Source organism: Tenrec ecaudatus, chromosome 12 (assembly GCF_050624435.1).
Source record: "Tenrec ecaudatus isolate mTenEca1 chromosome 12, mTenEca1.hap1, whole genome shotgun sequence".
Taxonomy (NCBI): domain Eukaryota; kingdom Metazoa; phylum Chordata; class Mammalia; order Afrosoricida; family Tenrecidae; genus Tenrec; species Tenrec ecaudatus.
In genome coordinates, this window is record NC_134541.1 from 49,610,427 (window position 1) to 49,637,585 (window position 27,159).

At 46.6% G+C, this 27,159-nt stretch overlaps 1 protein-coding gene, 1 non-coding gene and 1 pseudogene across 2 annotated transcripts in view; all 3 read right to left on the minus strand.

Moving 5' to 3' along the window:
- Window positions 1–11,324: 11,324 nt before the first annotated feature.
- On the minus strand, window positions 11,325–11,452 carry LOC142423672 (small Cajal body-specific RNA 4). Its single transcript, XR_012779277.1, has one exon.
- Window positions 11,453–11,866: 414 nt separating this feature from the next.
- Window positions 11,867–27,159, minus strand: part of BFSP1 (beaded filament structural protein 1) — a 56,577-nt gene continuing 41,284 nt past the window's right edge. Inside the window, exons 6-8 of the mRNA XM_075527976.1 lie at window positions 23,919–24,139; window positions 21,637–21,722; window positions 11,867–14,987 (exon numbers count right to left, since the gene is read on the minus strand). Of these exons, the coding sequence (XP_075384091.1) occupies window positions 14,071–14,987; window positions 21,637–21,722; window positions 23,919–24,139 (1,224 nt within the window). The 3' untranslated portion in view covers window positions 11,867–14,070. The remainder of the gene's footprint in view (window positions 14,988–21,636; window positions 21,723–23,918; window positions 24,140–27,159) is intronic.
- On the minus strand, window positions 18,680–21,507 carry LOC142422212 (serine/threonine-protein kinase MRCK beta-like; annotated as a pseudogene).

Genomic DNA, 27,159 nt, shown 5'->3' on the forward strand with positions numbered 1-27,159 from the left:
GAGCAATAAAGGAAGAAGGAGAATTAGGAATGGGAGGAGGAAATAGAATGTGTGGCTAATTATCTCCTCTACAATTCCCTCCTTTGTCTGAGACCAGAACTGGATGGTTCCCAGGTACCGTTACTGTACATTTTGATCAAGGATTTTGTTATTTAAAAAATCCTAATCAAAGGAGGGGTAATGGAGAGCAGAATTTGAAATTCTAATCTACTCCAGACTTTTATTTATACCAGGATCCCCTTCAGTAGTCTGGTGAAGACTATTGATATCTCAAGTCAAAATATTGCCTGAAGCCTTCTTAAAACCAAGTGATAGATTAGCTTAACTAGTAAAATATGCTTACCTTGAGCATAGTGCTCTTTGGAGAGCTATCTTGATGGGATCCAATTGATGATGGCAACTCAAACATGTAAATAGGAACTTGGTGGGCGGGGATCTTATGTTTGGGAACAACTCTAAAGTGGGGAAGTAAGAATGGCTGCACAGCCAGAAGACAGTCACCAAAGTCCCAGAAATGTACATATGGAAATGGTTAAATTGGTGTTAAACTTTGGTCAACCACCTCAACAAAATAAACACAATTAAAGGGGCAGGAAGTCAGAAAAGAACACTAACATATCACTACCACCTAAGAGGCTAAAATAAAACCTGGGAACCTGGAGGAGAAGGTTCTGTAGCTGGGACCCAGAGATGTTTTGAGGCATATGCTGGTGGGGCCGGGGTGTCTCCGATTTGGGGGGAGGCCAGGCTTCCGGGCTGGTGCTGGTATAGCTGCAGAGCTGGGAACAAAAGCAGTTTTACAAATCTTGGAAAAACTGTGACGTCAGTTGCTGCTCCAGGAAGGCACTGGTGCTGCCAGGATGAAGCGGTATTCCTGGGTGACGCTGACAGGTACAGAGAGTAAACAAAAATCAACGCGCATCTTCTCCTTTAGCCAGTCATCCGTTCTTTGTCTAGTTCCCTCCTGACTGAGCATCCCAGGGAACAGCTGGCAAAGCAGAAAGGTGGTTAGAGTCCCAGTCCCTGCTCCAGAGTTGAAATCACAGAGGGTGAATTTGGAGCTGAGCAACAGGGCTTACCAACTGGCACTGAGACTTTTGTGTTGAGTCTGCGTTGAGGACAACACAATCTGATCCAAGTCTCCTTACATCCTATGTTGATGCCAAACCCACTGGTAGGTCTGAAGTGCTGGGGAGTCGATGCTTCCAGGAGAGTTCCTCTACCAGCGACAGACAGAAACTTGTGGATAAGAACCCAGTTCCCTCGGCTCTGTTGGGATAACGCTAAGGCATGCTCTATTCAGTCTCGCTAAGGTCCCCTGTGGGTTTGAGTCCTAGACACCAACAGGAAAGACCACTCATTATTGACCCTCTGTCTCTCTCTCTCTCTTTTTTTTTTCTCGCTCCCCTAGAAATGCTTCCTTTCAAAGAAACCATTTACCCTTGAATCTAGCTTCAGGTGCTTACCTTACCAAAATAAAGATTTTCTTTGAGAAGCCCAGAATGGGGTTTTCACATCAAGAAATATTATTAAGCTTCTTCGGGGAGAGTGGAAGAGAAATCACCATACCAGCCCACATAACTGGCTCTCTGCTGCTTCTCTCTCCTCCAGTCCAAGTGAAAACAGGTTTTTAAATATTCGTGTAGGGCGAGGAAATTTCACTGGAGGAGTAACCAGGCTTTCTGGACAATGTTCTAAGATAGAGTAGGGATTCTGTATGTGATCAGTCCCAATTGCCACCTTGGTTGCCATGCCCTGTCACATTCCCCACTGAGAGATTTTATACACAATTTTTTTATGGAATTGAAAGGTAGGAACATTACGGATAAAGGGGGTTGTCTCCACCAAACATCTATGCTAAACAAAAGTTAGCTGGCCATGCTACAACAAAAGGGTTGGAAAGAAATCAGGCACACATTAGACACCTATCGGAACCATCTAAGCTGCATACTTCAGACCAAGGTCACCTAGACACAGGTGAAGGTCAACCTGGGCACCATGCTAGGCAACATTGTATCACAGAGGCACCTGAACTCAGCCACTAAGATGGGCCAATGTCATCAAAGAACAAAAAATCATATCATTGATTGCACACCTCCATGATATGATCGCCGAAGACAAACGGGTGCAAAAGCAAATGTGGCAAAGAAAGCTGATGGGGTCTTAAAGGCTTGAAGGTGAACAAGCGGCCATCTAGCTCAGAAGCAATAAAGCCCACATGGAAGAAGCACACTAGCCAGTGCGATCACGAGGTGCCAAAGGGACCAGGTATAAGGCATCATCATATATATATATACCATAGTGAACGAAGGGGGAAGTGCAGAGTGGAGACCCAAAGCCCATTTGTCAGCCACTGGAGATCCCCTCACAGAGGGTTTTAGGGGAGGAGATGAGTCAGTCAGGGTGCGATGTAGTACCGATGAAGAATACAGCTTTCCTCCAGATCCTGGATGCTTCCTCCCCCCAACTACCATGATCTGAATTATACCTTGCAAGACTGGATAGAGCAGAGGTTGTACACTGGTGCAGATAGGAGCTGGAGACACAGGGAATCCAGGGTGGACAATATCTCCAGGACCATGGGTGTGAAGGGCGATACTAGGAGAGTAGAGGGTGAGTGGGTTGGAAAGGGAGAACTGATTACAAGGATCTACATGGGACCTCCTCCCTGGGAGATGAACGGCAGAGAAGGGGGTGAAGGGAGATTCCAGATAGGGCAAGATATGACAAAATAACAATCTATAAATTATCAAGGGCTCATGAGGGAGGGGAGAACGAGGACAGAGGGGAAAAAAATAGAGGACCGGATGCAAAGGGCTTAAGTGGAGAGCAAATGCTTTGAAAATTATTAGGGCAAAGAATGTACGGATGTGCTTTATACAATTGATGTATGTATATGTATGGATTGTGATAAGAGTTGTATGAGCCCCTAATAAAATGTTTAAAAAATTTTTAAAAAAAGATGGGCCAATGTCCTAAACCACACTCCCGCCCCTCCCCACCTCAAGTAGGGCAGGAGGGGTAAAAGACAGGGACAGAGTGTGGTCAGTCAGTCTCTTGGTCCCTGCTCTTGATGTGGGTGGTACTCCTTTCATGGGGTCCACCCACTCCCCTGAAGTCGCCCTTTTCAGTTGCGAACTCTCTCCCACAGCCCCGCCATGTGGCCTTGCATGCTTCCGAGACAGCAGCGTGTACCACCTGAGACTGTGCTCCCGAAACTTCCATTTCCCTCCTAAACGTCACTCGGATTACGAAGTGCTTCTGGCGCGTGAATTCTTTCAGGGCTGAGAAGCAAGAAGCAAGGTAAACCACCCCAGAAGCCTAACAGGATCAGGGCAAAGATCTCTCCTTCTGTGGCTACTTCCTGCTTTCATGAGTAGAAATCTTCCAGTCTATCCTGTATTGAAGGGGAACAAGCTCCTTCAGTAGTCATTCAGTCAATAGTCTAGGGCAGTGGCTTCAACCTCCCTAAGACCGCGACTCCCCTCCAACCATAAATTTATTTTTGTTGCTTCTTCATAACTATAATTTTGCTACTGCTATGAATCGGCGACCCCTGTAAAAGGGTCATTTGACACCCCCCCAAAGGGGACACGACCCACAGATCGAGAACCCCTGGTCTAGGGCCTTCAGGATTGACTGGGCCCGTTCTTTCAGTAAATTCCACTAACAGCCCCCCACTAAGGGGGCCTAGGGGGACATTCTTAATTATGAGACCAAAGAAAAGAGGTGAGAATGAATGGCACTCAACAATGCCACACCTGTCTAAGAACAGTACTAAAAGCACAAGTTATTCTATCTCTCTTACTTCGTTCTTAAGTTAAACTCTGTGATAAAAAGTCAGGAGGGGGTTGGCTGTTCTAGCAGGGTAAAATGAAAGGGTAAAGAAAGAAAACTCCTTTCTACATGTTCTAGTTCTGAAGACAGTTTTAGACTTCCTAATTTGTGCATCTCTGTGCGTGTGTGTCTCTGTGCGTGTATTACTCTTTCTGTAAGCACACTGCATCTCTGCTCTGTTTCTTGGATTTGGCCTGGCCCCTCGTGTAGTTCAGTGTCAGACAGATGTGTGTCTATGGTACTGAAGATGGTTTTTGGACTGGCACAGGGCACCGGATGAAAGCAGGACTGCGCAGGCTGTGGCTTTCTGCAGAACAAGTGCCTTTCGACTTCTGGCAGTGACAATTTCCTCTTGATCAGAAATGGAAGATAGCACCCTAATCATCACCATGGCCTTTGACTGGGATTAAGATTGCAACCATAGCAGGCTCTTTAAACTCCAATGCCGGTATTCCACTGGCTGCCAACTTGTCCAGCTTCACCAAGAAAGTTCGTAGGGTCCATGAGAGCTTATGTCCATGGCCTTGGTCCAAGCCATTCGTTTTCCTCTGCTACTCATGAGGCAGCGGTGAAAGATAATACTATGAATGGAATGCAGATAAAAAATTTACTATCCCTTGTAAAGCGGACTTTCTGCATGTGCCTCTTCACGATGGCCCCTACTCAAATAAGTCTGGTGCCTGGGACTGTTACAGTGTGTAACTCTGGGGTCCCTTGTCTACGTCTGTGTATGTCTTCTGCCTTCCCTGTATTACCTATTTTTATCTCTCCTTTAAGGAGTATTGAGCACCATACAGACTCTAACTTGCTGGGGTAAAGTGGCCTGAGATATAATTCCATATCCTTTGTAACAGCTTTTTGCCATTGCCACCAAGTCAGTTCTGGCTCGCCATAAAACCATAGGTTAGAGTAGACCTGCAGATGCTTCTGAGGGCAGAAAGCCTCATCTTTTACCCGTGGAGTTACTGGTGGTCCCAAACTGCTGACTCTGCAGGTAGCAGCCTAATTTATCACCCACCAGCGCTCCTTGCTAATGGTTTAAAGTGACAAGCATCTTAATGTTTAGATTTCTACAGTGTTTTAGGGATACCAGGTTTGCCCAGATCTGAATAGATTAAAATATAGCAGGTCCTTCGTTGTGTACATACTTACATACACAGATTCCCTTATGATGACCTCTGTGTTTGTCTGAGTACTTTAAAGAAACAAATCCACAGAAACTCATGTATAAGAGAGAGTTTTATATAAAGGTTAAGTGTGCATCAAGAAAACATCACAACCCAGTGCTGCCCAAGCCCACAAGTCCAACATTAACCCATTAACCCATATGTCCAACACCAATCCACAAAGTCCTCCTCCATCTCGCAAAACACACACTATGATGCTGGCTGCAGGAGGAAAGCTGAATCAGTGAATGTGTAAGCATCTCAGTGCTGGCAGAGGTCTCCACAGGGCTGCTCCAGCACCCAGGGCTGCATCAGGATAGGTCCATGTGGCTTCTCCTCAGGGATGTCTTACAGGAAGTGAGCCTTGCCAGCTAAAGTAGGGAACTGGCCAAGGCAGCTGCACACTGGTCCGACCATCAGAAAGCAAGAGACCTAGAACTAGAAAGGCAAGGCTCACTGAGTCATTTATCCCTCCACCCTTCAATTAACCCCACATGTGTTTATCAGCCAGGTTGGCACAATAAACTAACTACTTCACCCTCATTATTTGCACCTAAAGAACTTAAAAAAAAAACATTTAGTACTAGGTTCTATCTCTGATCATTTGGAATAGCTGTAACTCCTGTGGCCTGTCACCTTCCAGAGTTTTAGAAATCTTGATTTAGTCTAGGTTCCAGCCTTGTCATCAGCTCATATCTGAATCAACATCTTAGGAGGTACACAAAGTAAAGACTTATCTGTAGGTGACAAAGTTTAATATGCATAAGGTTAAGTCATGGTAAAAAAACATATATATCAGATTTTGAATGACTTCAGTGGGAAATGCACAAATGAAAAGTTGAACATATTTAATCAAGAGTAGAAGGAACATCAAAGGAAACATAATATATAATGCTTAAATGTTTCAGATATAACATCTTGTATAAATTATTAAACCTTCTGTCATTTCTGATGCACAAAACACTGAATATGATCGTTTACATTTACCTGAACTGATTATCAATACAAACTAGCCATGATTTAGCCCTACCATAGAGTCAATTCCAAATCACAGTGACCCTGTGTGAGTTTCTTGCAGTTAGCTTAGGGCCCAGCCACTATGCTGCCCTGGCTCCCCTAAACCAACAGGCTTTTCTATTTGGGCCAACTTGGATACAAATGCAGAGTGGTTTTCGTATGCTAACTAGCTTCTGGCCAGCAGAGTTTCATGAGATGCAAACGGCTTTGTTTTTATAATTTGCTAAATCCAATCTCATGTTATAAAAAAATTTAAAAATTAAACCATTTTCTTTATTTTAAACCTCTTTTTTCTCTTTATTTTAAAGCTCTTAAAGTAACTCTTTAAATATAAAAAAGGAGCATATTAATTAGCTGATAACATACAGGTCTTGATCCTAAAGTTTTTATAAACCAGTTTGATGCATAAGCAAAGCATGCATATGTTATCAAATCAAAGTTAAGCTTTATGTAAACCAACTCATATACACTTCAGCTAGTTATCATCCATTGTGTTTTAGAAAGCCGTGTTATACCAATTACATTTAATAGTGCACTCTTTAGGCCGTTATCGATCAGATAGAGGAATAATCTGATTTGTACTGTGAAGACTACCCTACAGAGATTCAGTGCTTGGCATCCTGGCAATTAGCCACTTTGTGTATTTAAAACTCACTTTTTTTAAAAAATTAAGCAGATTACACTCTATACATACTTTTCTTACACCTAAGATTACAATCAATTAATTCATTTTAAAATACTCTAACTCAACGTTCTCTACTCCACTCTAGATGCCCAATATTTTCGTTTTTCAGTTTTATCTTTATTCTTTTTACAAACCATTGTATTAGGAGCTAATCCAGACATTACACCATTCCATGGTTCGATCACATCAATCCCTGTTATACAATTGCTACGGTTAGGCCTAGGTAGAGATAGAGGGGCTTGGAAAGGAATCAGGTGATCATTAGCCACCTCTGAAGACTTTAACTGGGCATGCTCTGAAGACTTTAACTGGGGCCCACTCCCCCCAGCCAGGTGAGCCAAACTAGACCCAGGTGGGCTTGATGCAGCCAATGGTGTCAACCAATATCTTCAACCACGCCCACCCAGCCAGAAGTTTAAAATACTCTGACTATGGGAAGGCGGTCTCTTTGACCCCCTTTTTTCCTCCTTTTTTTTTCACCCTGTTCCTGGCACCCCGGTTGTGCTGTGTGGCTCCCTCTCTGCCTCAGTCCACCACATGTGGGTGCACAGTCCCACGAGGTTGCCCTTGTTCAATTATGGGCCCCAGTACAGCTGCCTCGCGGTCTGGTCCCTGAAATAGCATGTGTTCTTTTGAGGCTGTAAAACCGGCAGGGGTGAATTCTTCCTCGTGTGAAGCCCAGAGCAGAAGTATCACCCACTCAAAAAACATCACCTGCCAAAATTGCTTTCAAAACAATTTTTTCCTTCTTGGACTGCTTGATATAAGCTCCCCCATCCCGGCCCCCTCCATCCCCACCATCCCGCCCCCCCAGGAACCCTTATTCTAGTTATTGTCTCTATAGATTCACCTACCCTGGGGTTCATGTACCCCAAAACACAGAAAAACACATCACAAAGTGGCAAGAAGGCTACCAACGATGACAAAATACAACAGAGATAGACCCCAATATGAAAAAACACTGAAAAATTCAAGATCAGATCAAGCCCAAAGTGTATCAGATCAAGGGATAAGGTTTGAAGTGTTCAAGTCAGGTTTGTCATTTTAATCTACTGCTATCGACTCTCCAATAGCCTCTGTCAGATCACCTTCCCTCCGCTGGTGTTTGTGGGAAATCACAGGGGCTCATTGCCTGGGTAGATGCTGCAAATGTATTTTGAGATTTCACTATCATCCCTAGCCTTCTGCGCACCCAAATCTCTCTATTTAAGCGCTGACACCATCGCCTCCTTCCCATTTTGGTGTGCTGCTTCCATGTGAACTTGTTAGGCTTATGGGTTGGTTTACCTGGGTTCTTCCTTCTCAACGCTGAAAGAATTTACTCAGCAGAAGCACTCTTGTACATTTAAATAACGCCTCTGAGGGAAAGGGAAGTTTCAGGTATTCCAGACTCAAAAAGTGCACGCTGCCTCGGGAAAACATGCAAGGCCGCACGAGGATCATGCAAGAGTTGGAGCCGGAGGATGACCAGTTCGGGGGAGTGTGAAAAAACACGTGGACGGAATACCAGAGGAGGAGCGTGGAATCAGAAAGGGGAGCCACGAGCACGGAACCAGAGCACCAAAAACCCGAGACCAGAGCCAAGATCGCGTGGGCCCCGAGAGGGCACACACCACGTACACACCATGCACACGGCAAAGATCCCACCCTCCTACAGGCAAGAGAGTGCACCTGACGGAGGGAGAGAGGTGGCCTGCCCTTGGGCCCTGCTTTTATCCCCTCCTATCCCACAGGCTCGGGATGTGAGGTTGACGGTATTGACTGATCTTAGTGGCTGAGTTCAGGCACATGTGTGTGATGCACTGTCACTGGTGCCACGTGGGTGTGCCCAGGTTGATCTCCACCTGGACCTAGGCAACGTGGCTCTGAGCATGCCCAATTTGGGATCTTCCCATAGGTGTCCAGTGTGTGCCTGATTCCTTTCCAGCCCCTGTATTGTGGAATGACCAACTAATTTTCCTTTAGGGAAGGTATTTCGTGAAGACAATCCCCTTTATCCCTAATCTATCTGTCAAACTCAGTTGTGCCTCTCCTTGATGGCTACTTGTTTGGAAACAAGCCTTCAAGACCCCAGATGCTATTCTATCTGAAAGCCGGCACCACCTAATTTCTACACCGCACTTTGCTACGGCACCCGCATCTTCCGTGTTGACTTCGTGAACTATTGCTCAGTTCTTGTATCATAGGTTTTGTTTGGGGGTGTTTTATGGAGGGGGTTGTTTGTTTTTGTTTGTTTAGCTTCTGGATTTCCTTTGGGTATGAGGTTTTTAGTATCTCTGTGTGGGGATGAGGAAGATGTGATAGAGTTGGGTGTATAGCAAGAATAGGAGATAGGGCCTTGAAAGTAGGATTTAAGTGATGGTATTAATAATCATAAGTAGTCTTCTGATTAAATATAGTGATGTTTTTGTATATTGGAAAAGGGGGCTTTAAGAGGTGTGATAGAACTTGTTTATGTGAAAGTGTGTCTCACTGAAAAAGGGGGAGCAGGGTCTAGAGGAAGTGGTGGGTGAGGTAGATGGAGCAGATATCTAGTAATCTACCAGAATCACTTATCAACAAGCCATTTAATACAGCAGATCAATGTTATTGTGTTAACAGCAGACGGCCCTTCGATTGGCAACACGCTGCCTCCTACCTCAGCGGGAAGGAATGGTCTGTGGAGAACAGTGGAGTGCTACGGGGCTTCTGTGCCTTGCAACACTGTCTGTCCTCTATGCAGGAGCCCAGGCTGGGAATAGGCAGTAAGGGCGGAGGCTCGAACAAATGTACAAATGTGCTTGACACAATGGATGGATGCATGGATTGTGATGAGAGTTGTCCGAGCCCCCAATACAATGATTAAAAAAATGGAGGCTCCGAGTGAAAGGGAGCTTCTAATCAGGGGAGGTTGGGAGGAGGTAAGCACCAGTCACAGCACCAGTGTGTCCTCAAGCTGGGGAAAGGGCGCTGCTGAAACTCGCAAGTATAACACCTTGTTCCAAGTTGTAGGGCAGGGGCGGGGTGTGTGTGTGGTGGTGGTGGTGGTAAATATACTAGGGGGTACCAAAAAAACCCAAAATTGTGCTAGGCAGAGCAGAGCTTTCATAGTACATATTTTTATCTCTAGGTGAGCATTTGGCAACTCTCTCTACATTAGTGCACCCAGTGGCATTGCCTGGGAAGGTTCTCTCTGGTCACAGTGAATTTTTTCATAAAAGCAGCTTCACTCAAACTTCGCTTATTGTGATGGCCGATTTAAGAGAACAGTGTGTGGCTATGAAATTTGGTTTCCTGCTCAGGAAAAACACCACAGAAATGTTGTGATGTTGAACACAGCTTACAAGGACAGCACTACAGGAGAAACTTTCTTCTTTCAAAACAGGTGAAATGTTGATTGATGATAAACCTTGTTCTGGACGTCCATCAACTTACCAAATGTACAAAAATGTCGATCTGTAGTGCATTTGGAGTTCATTCCACCAGGTCAGACTGTTAGCCAAGCTTTCTATTTAGAGGTTCTAAAAAGATTGCATAACAGTGTGGGACAAAAAAAGCCTAACTTGTGGCAGACAAGGGACTGATTTTGCCACCACCACAATGCACCTGTTCATGCAGCCATCTTAGTATACCGATTTTTGGCAAAAAAAAAAAACCAGCATGCCTCTCTCTTGCCCAATGTACATTACACCCCTGACCTTGTTCCATGTGACTTCTTTTTGTCACATGAAAGGACAAATGAAGAGGGACATGAAAGGACAGCAATTTGATGATGTAGAAGAAGTGAAGAAAAAAACAAGGAGGTGCTGTCAGTCATCCAAACAGATGAGTGTGAAAAATGTTTCCAAGACTAGAATCACAGATTTGACAAATATATTAAGTGTAATGGAGAGTACTTTGAAGGTGATAAGGTTTTGTTAAATAAATTAAATACATAGTTTTTTTTATTCCATTTTTTTCTTGTTTACCCCTTCATATATACATACTACCCAAATTCCTATCATGGTCTAAGGCCCACCTAATATTTTCCATTAATTCTCTCTTAAGTTATTAAGTTATAAATATTTCACAACTGTGCAATAAACAGCTTCTCCAGGCATCTTTATAAAAGCATACCAAAAATATCTTTCTTTCTTGAAATTCAACACCTCAAAGGATTTCAAAATAAGATTTTTTAAAGTTCTAAATAGAAAGGAAAAAGTGACTCCATTTAGTATTTGTTGTTATCCAGAACAATAAATAATAGAATATAATTGGTACCTCCATCAATTTTCTTTTTAAAAAGTGTATTTGTCCTTTAAATACACTTGTCTTGCCTGCTGTGTGTGTGCATGTGTGTGTTGATGCTGCTGCAAGGTTCCATTGAAGCCCACTTACCAAGTGCCCTTCATGTGTTTTGGAGTATCTACATAACAGGCAAACAGAACACTCAAAGTTCAATGTCTGGAGGTATGGAAAGGTTGGAGATTTGAATCTACCTGGAGGCACCTTAGAAGAAAGGCCTAGTGATTTTCATCTGAAAGATCAGCCATGGAAACTTTAGAGCACAGTTCTACCTTGATACACAGAGGGTCATCATGAGGCCGAATCAACTCCATAGCAACTCTGTTGTTGCTTTTTTTTTTTTTTTTTTTTTTTCCGAATGTTGGGTGGTACCGTCAGCCCTGTGGTGCTCTCAATACGGGCTGCTCTCTCCACCCCTTTGGTCTAGGAGGAGTGTGTCAGCGGAGTCTTGCTTCATCAGACCCAGCCTTCTTAGTCCTCCAGATATTGTTGCTTTTTTTCAAGGAGGGGTAAGATGTAAGCTAAACAAATTTATATAAACAAAAACGAATGTTTTTGAACTGTTCGTGAAAAGAACAGATGCCTGGAGACACCGTTGTGGGAGAAAGACGAGGCTTACTGATCCTATAACGAGCTACAGCGTCCGTGGCCCACAGGGGCAGTTCTACCCTCTGAGTCAGAACGACTGTGATGCCAGGGAGAATGGCAACATTACTATTATTTTAGAGATCCTGGTTTTGAGTCATTTCTATTTCTTAGGCTATGAAGCAGTCTAAGTACATAGGTACACGTGGCTGTGTGCGTGTATGTTGTACCTGCTTTGATATACCCAAGGGTTCTTGTTCTCTCGAACTGAAGAATGGACTCACAGACCGCAAAGAGCAAGTGGAAAGCAAAGTTTATTTAGAAAGAAAAGCAAAACACCCGACACTGCAGGTAGGTAGGGTCTCCAATTAATTGCTGACGAGAACTCTGTCTAGGGCTTGTTGTTGTTGTTGCTTTCAGATGTAGGGTACTTGGCCTATCTGTATCTTTAGGTTATAAATGGACCGATCGAGGGTCTGATCACATTTCTCAGATCCAATCATGAACCTACTCATGCTCTGTCCACAGCTGGGTCATGTACAAGGAAGTTAGCAGGTGGGCAAAAAGAGTCATAGGTTTGCTAACTTTGGAGTTTAAAGTCAGCCAAGAGGTCTGGTGCCTGCTGACTTAAGACTTACAATTATCACAGGTTGTCAAAATCACCTCTTCCAGATCCTGCCACTGCCAGTGTTACCTGTATGTGTGTGAGGGCCATGCAGTCCTGTCTGCTTATGTGCTCTCTAGCTCCTGTCTCTCGGACATGTATGTAAGGAAGTGTACACAGACACGTGTGGCCAGGCTATGTTCTGAGAATAGTACAAATGCATCCGAAACATCTCCCCTTATGAGCACGTAGTATGCTCGATGAATGTTTATTAGACTAATTAATTTACAAACCTAAAATGGCAATCTCAGATGCACATTTCCTATGGAACGGCTTGGGGTGGGGCTGGAAGGCGACAGCTAAAGGACGCAGGCTCTTTTACAAGGTAGTAAACGTGTTCTAAAATTGATTGTGGTGATGGCCACACAGCTTTGTGAATACACTAAAAACCACTGAACTGTAAATTTAAATGGGGCATTGAATAGATTAAATTCAATCATATCTCAAAGAAGCTATTAACAGCAGTAACAAGGTGCGTTCAGTATTATGGGCTGTGGCAGACAGCACAGCATCAGTACCCTGCCCAGCTGTCCCCCTGACTTCCATGTATGCTGAACCGACTTCCAAATGCCGGCATCTTTACTGTTTGGATTTCAGGTTTTCTTGGACCCTGTGAGGGTCAGCTAGAACCAGAAACTCCCATTGCACCAGAGGTCTGAATAACTCATCCAACCAGCCTCACATGATAACGAGGTACACGAGGCCACTGGCTGTACTGGAATAAAAGTCAGTCAGGCTGCTGTGCTTAGGAGCAATCAAGATGCAAAGGTAAAGGCCAAAGGGAAACCAAACTATGGACCGAGGGGAGCCAATGGGCTCCCACCATCCAACCCCCATAAGATCTAATGTCACACCCCTAGACAGGGTCTGCCTGGCATCCAGAGGGGATCCTCTTCATGACTGAAGTGTACTTTGCTGAGTAAATCTACCTCACTCTCCTGGTGCCCATCTTGTGTGGGGGGCTCTCTGTGTTCATGACAGCCAAGGGCTGGGGAGAAACTTGCTCGCTTTCTCCAAGGAAGAAAAGCCTGGCCACATTGGCCATGGGCGCATGATAGCCCCCGCTCTATTCTTCTGGTTCTTGTAAGAGGCCAAAGTACCAAGACTCCTGGCCCTGACAGGAATTGCTGCAGAAACATGCCAGAGGCTCCCTCGCTTTCCAAGTAGGCTGAGTCTGAGGCCCTTCACCCCGGTTCTCTGCAGCGCATACTGTCACGAACATCTTTAATTGCCCGTCCTGCTTTTCTTGTCATGCTTCTCCTTTCCCTGACTGGCGCTTCCTAGAAGCACATCCCAAGGGAACTACTTAGAAGCACATCCCAAGGGAACTACTCATATCCAAGTACTTGCGTCAGGGCCTTCCTCTGAGGAACCGACTCTCCAACAAAATAATCAACCATCATGAGCATGCTCTTGTGCTTGAAATGCAAGGAAAATAAGCTAAATATCACCAACGTGTGTGCGCATGTACCAAACTCAGACACACTATCTGAGTCTCTAAATGCTTCTCTGAGCGGACCATGAGCATCAAATCTCTTTCCTAAACCAGTGTGGTCTGGTGGCAGCTAAACAGAGGATGTTAGTGAAAATAGTCATCATGCCATTGTCTAAGTGTGCCTGACCCACCTACATTCCCAAGGCCCCGTTCCATTAGACAATGTATGATGTAGGCAAAAAAACAAACAAATCGCTGTTAATCAAGGCTTTCTTGGCAATGCTAGATGGGTCAACCAGGGTCTCATACAAACCGAATCCTCACTCTTTTAGCATTTGCTGTTAATAATACACAGTATTGCCCTATCCCAAAGGTGTTTCCTCCATTTAAGCCAGGCCATTTTAAGACTGTCTTTTGCTCACAGTTTTTTCTTGTTTGCCTTTGTCTTTCCGATTGTGGTTTCCACAATGACAGCAGTTTCTTCATAGGTCTCAATTATCGATTCCACTACTTCCACCTTCTCATATGACAAGGCCTCCGCAGGGCTTTCTCCCAGTAAGTCGCTGCTCCCAGCTCCATGACCCTCGGAGCTATCCTGGATGGCTGCAGCCTTTTGAGATTGGGTTGTAAATGGTTCCTTAGAACCAGGAATAACCACAAGACAAGATCTCTCAGGTACCTTGTCCTCTTTCCTGCCAGCAGGTTTCTCCCGGGGCCCTCCCGGCTCTTTAACATTTATCTCTTTCTCCTTGTCTATGCTGTGCTCCACGGCAGAATGCCCAGGCTCCATACCCTGAGGGTCCCCCTGTCCATTCTCCAAAGGGGACTTGGGCTGCTCAGGAGCGGAATTCACAGGGCTTTCAGGATGCGTAGAGTCTTCCTCAGTGGAAACAATCACCTCACCTCCGCCCACGATGGAGAAAGGACAGAGCTCAGGATCTATATAACTGGTGTCCCCTGTGACCAGCACATACGGGCCTTTGGTGTGACATTCAGCTGTAGGTTCAGGCTCTCTGGGGTTTCTCACCCTCTCCTTGACCATCTTGCATAGCTTTCCAAAGGCTTTGCTCATCTGTCCTCCGTCAGGCACGTCCTCGGGAGCCCCTTCTTGTATCAGGGGACTTGCTCTCTCAGCCACTGATTGAAGCTTCATTTCATCATCTTCTTGGTGCACCTGCACCTGCACGGCGTCATCCAGGCTGCTAAATGGTGCACCTCCCAGAGTTTCTCCTGCTGGAGCTTCAGCTAGAGGCTTCTTTCTCCTTAGAACATCCGTGGTGAGGCCTTTTGGTCGTGGTTTTGCTGTTGTGATGTCATGCACAGCCCTGGTGAGATCTTAAAAAAAAAAAAAGGTGGGGAGGATAATAAATCTATTTTAATTGTCAATTAAAGGAAATGAAAATATATTCGTTCAGAAATATACTGGCCGTATTAGAGACAAATGCCTACTACCAGCACAGGATGTGTGTATGTGGGATGCAAGCATTGAGGGACAGGCCCTGGTTCTTAGGACCCGACTTGAGGCTCCAGGTCTCTCCACCAGTTGAGCAATCTTGGATAAGTCCCGTGGCCTCTGGGGTGCTGCTGCAGGCTCCTGTCTCAGCGCTCTCAACACCAACGCACTGCTCCTACTGCCCACGCTCCGTTTGAGCAACACCACCTGCCGACGGCAGCAGCTTAGATCCAGAACTAAACAGTGGACGTGCTCTCCCCAAGGTGATTCTCCTCTCCAAAGAGACAGCAGAACTGCCTGTGCTCTGGACTGAGCTGAGGACGGATGTAGACTTGGGAATCCTGCCAAGTCACGTGGCATTGCTTTCCTCCACATTCGTCCCAAGCTAGAGAAGCATGACCAACCCTCAGTCTCCACCCCCTTCCTCCAGAGCAAACCGAGGAAAGGATGCTATTAAATTCACACCTAAAAAAAAAAAAATTCACACCTAGCAGGAATTTCCTCTTTCTCAGCCCACACTTATTTCTTCAGACTAGTTGAAAGGAAACACTAATAGTTGAGGAAAGTCGACAGCAATCGCCCTCTAGGAGATATTCTCGGTCCACTTCACTCGCGTGGTGATGATGCCTGAATCCTCCCCCAGCCCACTCCACCCGCATTGGAATACTTTCTTTCAACTTTTTATTGTGAATTAGCCGAAGGGATAATCAGTTTCACACTGAATAATACATGTCTTTCTCCGTCTCATTCCTGGTCATTCATTCAGTGCCCTAGGGGAAGCCTGGTTGGGAGCATTTGTTGATTCCCATGTGGTCAACGCTCCCACCACGGCCAATCCCAAGCTACCAGTGACTTAGACAGAGGGTGGAAAAGGGTGAGCCACACCCACTACCACCTACAGCACACGTCCTTCCCTGTCCTGTGCAGCGGTTTTTTTATAATAGCTTTCCTTCTTTTCCAGGAAAACTTTGCTTATTATGAATGAGGTGAAAGTTCACGGAGCAGCTCACAGCTTTATCACCAACAATTCATACACATCCTGATTCAGCTCATCCGTTACAGTCCCCTCGAGGCACGCCCCCTTATCTCACTTCCTCCCTGTGCTTCCTTATTTTCCTAACCCTCTGCACTTGCTCCTTGGCTAACTGCTGCCCTTGGGATGATGTTTGAGTTTTGGGGTGGGGTGGGGGGTTATCCGAAAGTCTTCTCCATCTCTTCCCATGCTGAGCCTATCACCTAGACGGAGGTTGCCTCAAGGTGGAGAGGGCTGAGGGGTTCAAAATGACCGTGAGACACTAAGGAGAGGGGGATGCACCAGCCAGGATCCTAAGGCAAAGAGAGAGAAGTGTTTTCAGGACAGACTACATAAGGTTGGGGACCAGTTCAAGATGAAACCACAGGGCCCCTTGCTCAAAAACAAGACTTTCAAGACCACAGCAGTGGAGCATTAAGCCTAGTGAGGCCCCTTCTGGGCTGGTGGTGGGGACCCTTCTGAGCCTGGGCCTCTGATCCTTGGAGGAGGACTCACAGCCGGGGAGGGTGCTTCTGAGCACAGAGTAGGAAACCTCCTGAGGAAAGACCTTCTGAGCAGGACAGGGGAAGGACACCCTTCTGATGCCGGCCCTTCCACGAGTCACACATGTGGTGCTGGTCCTGGGGGTTGGACAAGACAGCCATCGCTCCCAACAATGTTCTGACTCGGAGTCCCTATTTCCATATGGGAAGCATGGATTTAAAGGCTCTAGAAAATTGGCGACCAAAACTCCCCTCCTTCTTTACTGCTGGGCTGGCTCAGAACTAGTGAGCTGCGGATGGGCTCTCGTTGGAGGCAGGCGGCATATTTGTCCGTGAAGCCTTTTCCTGCTTGGTTTTGAAAATAAGAGAAAAGGAACAAGAACTAAGCATCAACTCAGACCCTGAATTAAAAGCACCTTACATGAGATAATTCATTCCATCTAAGGATTATGTATACATATGGGGGGGGGAGAGAATATTTATTTCCACAAGTTAACCTCAGGGATTTTTTTAGGGTAACCTGATTCTTCACATTCAGGACTGGCATTCATGGGGCAACCATTCCCCTAAGTCTGAGTTCCCATTGCAAGTGTATTTGCTTAGTAATTTAGCACTCATGGGGCTACCTGAGAGGAGGAGGGGAGGACTCCCTAAGACCCCAAACCCACGGCCAACTTTGACTCACAGTGATGGATAGACCAGAACAGTCCCTGTGGATTCCTGAAGATCTAGATAGATAGGTAGGTAGGTGGATGGATGGATAGATAGATAGATAGATAGATAGATAGATAGATAGATAGATAGATAGATAGATAGATAGATTTGACAGGTGAATTTTCCAAAAGGTCCTCCTCATCATTTAATAATTATAAAGATTCAGACTTACAGTAAAAGAGTAAAAAGCACAACCTCCCACGGATTGCACACCACCCTGAAATGCCTCAGTGGAAGACTGAGAGGGGTGCAAGTCTCAGAGGTGGGAGTCAGGGGCAAGGGCAAGGGCAGGTGGACAGGTAGCCCCCCTTCTCCAGTGCCAATCTAGATACAAAGTACAGAGGAGCCCAAGACTGGTCAGTCTGAGTTGGAAGGCACATGGAATCAGCTGCCAGTTAATTATAACCCTTTAATGACACAGCCACAAACCCAATTACCAAATTTCAGGAGAGGGTTAAGTAAGTATTGGGCAGACAGCCTTGCCATTGCCAGCGCCGGGACACAGGGTGCGTGGGTTGAGTCTGCACGATCAGTTCCGATTTACGGTTCAGGGGCTCTCCATGCAACAGCCGATGGGGCAGCTTCCCAGAACCTGCTGCCTGGCTCCCTGGCCCCACGATGGGCTTTCTACCCAGCAGCAAGATGTGAGGAGTGAGTGGAACACAGTGCACAGAAAACCTGGCAGACGTGGACACAGTGACACGGGCGGGGACATGGCACTGATCCCTGACTGGAAGGTCGAAGGAAAGGCTCCTGCAGCTGAGCCTGCAGAGATTCAAAAATGAAAGTCCACACACTGACCTCTTTTCCTGTGTATCCAAACCTTAGTAAGTCTGGCACTAGCAGACAACGGCAATAGCCCTGAAGCCCTGGAAGCAGTTTCTAGACACAGACAGCAGCTGCTTCTGAGTGGCAGTCTGTCCATCCCCACAGGAGTCCTGCGGGGCATGCAGGGGGCGGTGGGGGTGCTGAGTGGAACTGCTGCTGCCCCAGGCAAACACGCAGGCCCAGCCAGCCTGTCTAGCTGGACGCCACAGCACCGTGCTGGTCATTACTGAACAGGCTTGCTGCGTAGCCTGTCTGCTTCCATCCACGTCTCCCTAGACAACGCAAGGCTCTGCTCAGTCTTGGTACAGACTGACCTGATGCAGGCTCCTGACTACGGTGCACAGAGGGTGACTCAAATGTGCAGCTTTCCCTGGGAAGCTGGCTTTAGTGAGGGCAGTTTAGGCTTTAGAGGGGTGGAGCTTGAACCAGACTCTTTGTCAAAGTCCTGATCCCTGACAGCAGGCTCTTCAGCGGCATAGCCACACCACACTCCTATCAGCCTGATGAGGCCCACAAGTCATACAGCTGGTCCCCAGGCAGGAGGACAGGTCCAGGACACTGCTCCCGTGGGGAGGGCAGCACGCTCAGCAGCAGGCCCCTGAGGACCCACAGGTGGGCCACATGGTCGGAGTTGGTCGGGTTGGAGATTGTCCTGGATCTCAGCTCTGGACCTCTGAGCATCTCCCCTCTCTGCTACAGCCCATTCCTCCTTGGAGACCTTGAACCCAAGCACTGCCTGCTCCAGGTCCGCAGCATCTTCCTCTCGCTGTTGCCGGAGGTGACCGGCCAGTTGAGAATGGTGCGGAGACCCTGCCCTTGAGACAGATGATGGGAAAGGTCTCATCGTCGAGGACACTGGGGTCACATCCTCCTCAAGCTGACATGGTGCTGACATCAAAGACACCAACGCTTGCAACCTATACACGGTGACATACGAGGGGCTGTGACTGCATGCTCCTGCATGTGAGGCCTCTGGCCTGTGAGTCCACCTAAAGGTATAGGTGGCCAGAGCAAAGCAGGTACTCCTCGATTCTGATCTTAAACTGCCCTCAGAGCCCTTCGAGGTGCAGTGGTGGATGTGGTGGTCCCAGCCACACAGCAGGACAATGATATTCCCTCAAGACTTGAGTGAGAGCTGGTGTCCTTTCTTGCCATTGGCTGCTCTAACGATCACATCACATCTCAGTCCATTCAGTTCTACGACGTACAGCCCTTCTTCTAAGCCAACTGCACCCTTCCCTCCGGGAGCACCCTTGACCAGAGGCAGTGATTGTCACAGGCCTCCGGAGGGAGGGACAACCCCCCTTTCTTAGTCTGTCTTTATGTAGGATCAGCTGAAGGCCTTCTAGAATCCAACCCATTTCTTCTTTTTGTTCTCATTTTCTGTTAGAAGGCGCTGGTCTTAACCAGGTGTCCCTAGAGCGAGGCTGTCCCCCAGAGTGTGCAAGGACTATCTGGGCATGCAGCATGTCTGCCATCTGAAGGCAGTGCTGACTCACGGAAAAATCCACATCCCTGACGCCCAGGACCTGACTGGGGACCACACTGGGCTGCCTGAACTACCACGGGAAGTTCAAAGCCTTCCACAGGAAGAGCTTGCAGTGGCAAGCCACCATTGCCCGTCCTTCTCACTCCAGGAGCTGCGGGACCTTGACGTAGCCTGACCATCAGCAGTGGCCGCACTGTACGGAGCCGGAGAAAGGTTTGATACTGAACTGGTGAGGCTTGGCTCTGGCCAGGACGATAGCCGGTGTGGTGGGCAGCAGCACAGCAGCTGGCCTTGGCAGGGCCCGAGCCAGGTCTTCTGGCTGGTCTATGCCCTCAGGCACAGACATGGGCAGCAACACTTCCGAGTGTGTGTTTTCTGATCACGAGCTGAGGCTATTCCACATGTCAAATGTGTGCAGGAAGTGCACTGTTGAAATACTCAAAAATGGAATCCTAGAAGTTTGGGCCCAGAATCTGCTTTACATTTTGCTTCAAATTTTCCATTTCTCCTAGAGTTTCTCTATTTTTGGCTTCAGAATCTCTGTTTGCTTTTGAAAGAGAGGTTGGCATCTTTCACTCTCCTTAGAGCCTCCGGTGCCAGCTGCGTGGCCTGGAACACACACTGCAACTCCAGCTGGACTGACAGGCCCAGCTTCTGACAGCAGCAGATTTTCCATAGCCAGTCTGGTGTTCCGGGCCCCTGACTGGAACTCCGCAAGGCCTCCATCTCTGAGGCTGTCTTAGAAGCCAGTGCTTGAAAGGAGCCCCGAACATCTTTCTTGCCATTGGCCCAGTGGATGATCTTGGAGAGCTGGGCTTCCCAGTGGGTCACAGACTCCTTCTTAGCTGGCAGCTCATCCTCCAGCTGTCCTGAGCTGTCAGCTTAGCCACCAAAGCACAAGGCCTTCCATTTTCCCTGGTGCATTCCTTGTTTTCTTCACACATCTCCCTGTATTGCTCACATGGCTCCTTCATTGTGCCCACGGCCTCCCCCACTACATTAGGTTGCTCCCTGCTTGGCCTTCTCCAGCTTGGCCTTCAGTATCAGGATCTCCTTCTGCGGGGCCAGCTGGTAGCTCTCTGAGTCATGCATGTTCTTCACATCCTCCCTTGTATCACACGGGAAGCTTCATGTCTGACCAACTCCTCTTCATCAAACAAGACTTTGTTCGCACGCTCTGATTTGATCTTCAAAAGCTCTTGCTGGTGTTCTGGGGTGGCACTGCGCCCCTGCCCTCTTTGCTTCCTCTTTAAGGTCCTGAGTTTGTGTTCAGTTTGCTTGGAGAAGTTCTCCACTTGTCCACAGAGCTTGCATTCCTTCATGGCCTCAGCAATACCATCCTCAAGCCCGCCTTCTAGCTTTCTTGGACTTCTCAAATCCACATATTTCCTGTTAGAGTCAGTCAATTTTGCATTGCCACCCTCTCTTTCTGGTCGAGCAGCTGCTGGGACACTTTCTGCTGCAGGGAGAAGCACTTGGCCGTGTACCCGCTGAGCTCTGAAGAGCCCTGCAGAGCCAGCTTCCACTGCTGGTGGACATCCTTGATCTCCTTGGCTTGGGGCTTGAGTCACTGGAGAGCTTCCATCAGGAGCTTGTGGAAGCCCTCCTTGTCCTGCCACACCACACGGTACTGCTTCTTCAGCCCCTTCAGCAACCTCGTGAAATCCCCCTTCTCTTGACAGAAGGATGCGTTGTCTTCATGCTGCTCTCCCAGAGACTGTCAGTCTTTCCAGGAGCAGAAAGCCTCCTCTTTCTCCCAAGGAGCAGGTAGGGGAGTTGAACTGCTGACCTTGCAGTTAGCAGGTCAATGTGTAAAACACCACACCACCAGAATTCCCAATATAGAAGCATTTCATTTTCAGATAAATTAGATAGAAACATGAATGTGAAAGTCATGACGGAGGCCACTTGTTGTTTTTGTGTGTGTGTTTGGTTTTGTTTTTCTACTTTTAACACAACAGAAAACACAACAAAACCAGGATTACCTTTCCTGTCTGGATGCAGACTGAGGGAGACTCTGGGGCACTGGGTGAGGAAGGTGATGGGAGTTTCCACAAAGACAGAGTTGAGCCTGGCAGAAAGAATCAGAAAGAGACTGGCTGTCATCTTTGGCTTACCAAGCCAAGCAGCCCATGAAAAGACGCTCTCATTAATGTTAAGTAAAAATGAAAATAGACTCCCTAAATCAAATTGCTCATGAATAAACTGTAATTTTAACAGATAGCCACAATATTCATTTATACACCAGATATGGATATAAAGGAAATAACATTTTTATTGAGCTGAAGTTATCAGCCAGGGAGCATGCCAATGGAAAAATGGTAAATTGGGGAAGTTTATCACTTAAAAATGCCCTGTCTCTGTTGGGCATAGTTTTTGTTTTAATAAAAGCATCTAATAGAATGGTATAGGCAGTACAGAGTATTTGGGACACACACAAGAAACCCCACAGTAGTTCCAACTTGTTATTAAAAATAACACATGAGATATAATAAAGAAACTAAGGGTCAGAGGGAGGGGGAAAAAAAGAGGACCTGATGCAAAGGGCTTAAGTGGAGAGCAAATGCTTTGAGAATGATTGGGGCAGGGAATATATGGATGTGCTTTATACAATTGATGTATGTATATGTATGGATGGTCATAAGAGTTGTATGAGTCCCTAATAAAATGTAAAAAAAGAAAAGAGGAGAAAAAAATGATTAGGGCAAAGACTGTACAGATGTGCTTTATACAATTGATGTATGTATATGTATGAACTGTGATAAGAGTTGTATGAGCCCCTAATAAATTGTTAAAAAAAAAAAAGAAACTAAGGGTGAAAATGATACCGCAATTAGAACAAAAATATAAACTACAGGTGAATCTGGGCAAAGAGCATTCGGGGGTCCCTTGTTCTAGTTATCTAACACTTCATTTGAAGTTATATCAAAATGTAAAGTCACAACTAAAGAGGAGTACCCAGTTGCCGTTTTTGTGAAGGAGAGGGGAGTTTGGGGATATCCTTAAACATCTCACAAAGACATGAAAAAGACCTCTACTTGTAAAAGTGTGCAAAGTTTCACTGGTACGAAATGTGTGCATCGTGTGGAACATTAATGATAACCACAGTAATGAAGAAGAAAATCATCTTACTCCACCCCCTAAGCGCTCCAGGACCAGCTGAGAGAAGACCACAACGAAAGGAAAGCACTCTTCCTTGGGGAACTTCAGTGCCCCCTTCAATCGAAACTCTCTGAGCTCTCAAAAGGGCATCTATGAACGTGAATCTGAGCACTGTGGTGGACTGAATTCTGCAGTCGTTTCAAAGTATATGGTGAAGCCTTAGCCTCTGTACCTGAAAATATGTTTAGTCAACCCAGCCTAACACAAATTTTGATAAAACAAATTTCTTCTCTTTAAAGCCACTCATGTAGTATTTTTGTTTCTACAGCACTAAGTAACTGAGACAGATAGATCTAGATATGGATGTGGACATGGAAATGAACATGGATACGGATGTTGATGTGGTTGTGGACACAGACAGGGATTGGAGGTGGAAGTGATAGAGATGGAAGTATATAGACATTTCCCAGCTGTACTGAAATGAGTGGGGCTCGATTCAAAACCCCAATTGGGAAGAGACTAGAAAAGTATCTCACAGTGGTATTCTTGGAAGTAACAAGGCTCAGAACACCAGTGCCTCTGAGCACTGTGAGCCCCGCACAGTGCTAGGTCCCTCACCTGCACACCTCCTTCAACATGCCTAGTCATCCTATTGCTAAAACACTGTGTCCCTAGAAGACTGTCGAGCAAAAAACCGCCTTCCCTCTGCTTGCTGCCCTACCAGAATCTCAAATGCTCCTACCCTCACCCTCCCAGTACCACCTCCTCTGCTTTGCTGTACTTCTCTCTACCACACCTGTTGCATGTCAGACACCCTGGGTTCCACGTCCATCCACTGGGTGTCTCCCCCACTGGTATCCAGGTTCCGTGAGGTCACTAGTCTTTACATTTTATTCCCTGTTACATCTCCATTGCCCAGAACGGAGGTTGGCACATGGTTAGCTGCCATCTAGTTGGTTCCCAATGCAGGGCGAACCCACAGGTGTCAGAATAGAACTGTGCCCAAGGCCTCAGTTACTGGAAACGGATCCCTAGGCCTATCTTTGAGACATCGCTACGTGGCTTGAACACCACCCTCTGGCGAGCAGACAAACACCGACAGGCACCCAGTAACTGGAGCAGGGAAGCTCGTCACTCCCTCCACTAGGTGCCCCCGTAATCACACCTGTTCCCTTCACTTTTGATGAGGCCCTGATACCGGCCCAGCTTGTTCTTCAGGGTGTGCTGGGCAGCTGCCAGCTGCTGGAAGTCACAGGCAGACTGCTCCAGAACTCTGTCGGTCTCCTCGATCTCCTGCCGCAGGGCTGCAATTTGTTCGTCATAAAGCTGGATCTCATCGCTGTAACGCTCGTGCGCATCGGTAATAGCTTCTTCCAGGCTGGTGGTCTGTGGGCAGAGACACAACTGTAAGGAAAACCATTGCAGTCTCCCCTGGGACAAGAACTAAGGTGCACGGAATGAAGTTTGATGTGTTCTTTTTGACACAAATGCAACCCCACTCCTTCAATGTCACCCCGCATACTAAACCATACGATTGTCTGATTCAAATCCATTTTAGCTCACTCATCCCTAAGATTCTCGATCTTCAAGCATTCCAATTTTCATTTTTTATTGCTTCCAGTTTTCTCCATACATTCCGCATGCTGGCTATTAATGGATGTTTGCAGCTGTTTCTTCTCATTTCAAATCCTGTCCTGATAGCAGATGATGGTCCCAAAAGCTCTGTTCTTGGGACCTTAATTAAAGTGGATTCCACTTTGAGAAGGCAGCTTGCGCCATAGTCTGAGGGCCTTCCAACCTGAGGACTCATCTTCCAACACGATGTCCGACAATGTTCTGCTGCTAGTCACAAGGCTTCCAGGGGCTCACTGTTCAGAAGTGCCTTGCCTTTTCTGAGTCTCTTATTCCAGACGTTCCACTGAAGTAGCTCCACCTTGGGTGCCCTGCCGGGATTTGAAATACCAGTGGCGTAGTTTCCAGCATCACAGCCATGCTCAAGGCACTACAGCTCAACAAGCTGGATGGCAGGCAGACGCCAGGTAGACGAACGCCCGTCCATGCACTCAGTAGCAAGGTTCTTATTGATTCCTGAGGGAATGTTGTGGTTTGTTGGTGTTTTGTGTTTTCCTTCTTACAATCTCATTTTCTCAACCAGGACAAGATCTCACACATATCATCTTCAAGACAAAAAATAAGGTAAACCAAATCCTACTTCCACATATAACAGCCCTTCTCAAATTTTCATCTACATTCGCGCCGCATGTGTTAATACGCAGATTCTCCCTCCGCATGTCTGGGATTGGGCCTAAGACCCTGCATTTCTAACCATCTCCCAGGTGGCTGATCTTCGAATTATGAAGGGCTGGGCAGGTACCTGTACTCAACTTCGTCCATGTCCTCTCCTAGGCATACCCAACATCCAGACTTCAATGCACACGCCGGGTGATCCAGAGGACATTCGTTCCCGTTACCACCAGATTCTTCGCTGTGTCGGGATAGGCACCACCCCTCCCTTGCAATAGTGATATTCCCTGATTGATGGCACTTGAAAGCTTACCTTGCAAAGCTTTGGGGGAGCATATCTGTTGCATCCGAAAGGGAGAGCAGGGTTACATATAATGGACACTTTAGGAAGACGTCTGCCCAGTCCATGCTGTCTTCTTTTCCAATGCCTGTCCTATCATTCACACAGGTAGTACTAATCGCCATGTGACCCATTCAACATCCTTTCTGGGTCAGAATGGAACTACGTGCACTCCGTAGAGATTAACTTCGGTGGCTAATTTTTTTTTATTATTTTAATTTTTTTTGACAATTTATTGGGGCTCATACAATTCTTTTCACAGTTCATACATATATATACATCAATTGTATAAAGCACATCTGTACAGTCTTTGCCCTAATCATTTTTTTCTCTTTTCTTCTTTTACATTTTATTAGGGACTCATACAACTCTTACCACAATCCATACATATACATACATCAATTGTATAAAGCACATCCATACATTCTCTGCCCCAATCATTCTCAAGGCATTTGCTCTCCACTTAAGCCCCTTGCATCAGGTCCTCTTTTTTTTTTCCCCCTCCCTCCCCATTCCCCCCTCCCTCATATGCCCTTGGTAATTTATACATCGTTGTTTTGTCATATCTTGCCCTATCCGGAGTCTCCCTTCCCCCCTTCTCTGCTGTCCCTCTCCCAGGGAAGAGGTCACATGTGGATCCTTGTAATCAGTTCCCCCTTTCCAACCCACTCACCCTCCACTCTCCCAGCATCGTCCCTCACACCCTTGGTCCTGAAGGTATCATCCACCCTGGATTCCCTGTACCTCCAACCCTCATATGTACCAGTGTACAGCCTCTGTCCTATCCAGCCCTGCAAGGTAGAATTCGGATCATGGTAGTTGGGGGGAGGAAGCATCCAGGATCTGGGGGAAAGCTGTGTTCTTCATCGGTACTACCTCACACCCTAATTAACCCATCTCCTCTCCTAACCCCCTCTATGAGGGGATCTCCATTGGTCGACACTTGGGCCTTGGGTCTCCACTCTGCACTTCCCTCTTCATTTAATATGATATATATACATATATATACATACATATATACATATACACATATATACATGTACATACACACACTTATATCTTTTTTTTTTTTGCATGATGCCTTGTACCTGGTCCCTTGGGCACCTCGTGATCGCACTGGCCGGTGTGCTTCTTCCATGTGGGCTTATTTGCTTCTGAGCTAGATGGCCGCTTGTTCACCTTCAAGCCTTTAAGACCCCAGACACTATCTCTTTTGATAGCCGGGCACCATCAGCTTTCTTCACCACATTTGCTTATGCACCCATTTGTCTTCAGCGATCCTATCATGGAGGTGTGCAGTCAATGATATGATTGTTTGTTCTTTGATGCCTGGTAACTGATCCCTTTGGGACCACTCGATCACACAGGCTGGTGTGTTCTTCCATGTGGACTTTGTTGCTTCTGAGCTAGATGGCCGAGGTGGCTAATTTTTGAGAAGATTCTGACTGTCTTCCAAAGCACATGGACTGGACTAGAACTATTAGCCTTTCAGTGAGCAGCCAAGCACACTCGGGTTTGCACCACTTAGGGTTCTATCACGGTGGTCCTCCCAAGGTGATGAACTGGGAAGGACATAATATCACTTCCGGGATGTTCCCGTGCAAATGCATAACCTCCGTGTAATCCTCAGAAAATACCAGGGACACTCCAGACGAGGGGCGCTCTACAAACGAAAAGGCCTGCACGCTACAAAAGCAGCGAGGTAAGAAAAGATAAAGGACGCCTTCTCTGGTAAAGGTGCGTGTCCGCCGCGTAGTTTTCAATTGGGTTGTTTGCCTTTTTGCTTTGCAGGTGTTCATGCTTCCCGTACTTTTTAGAGAGC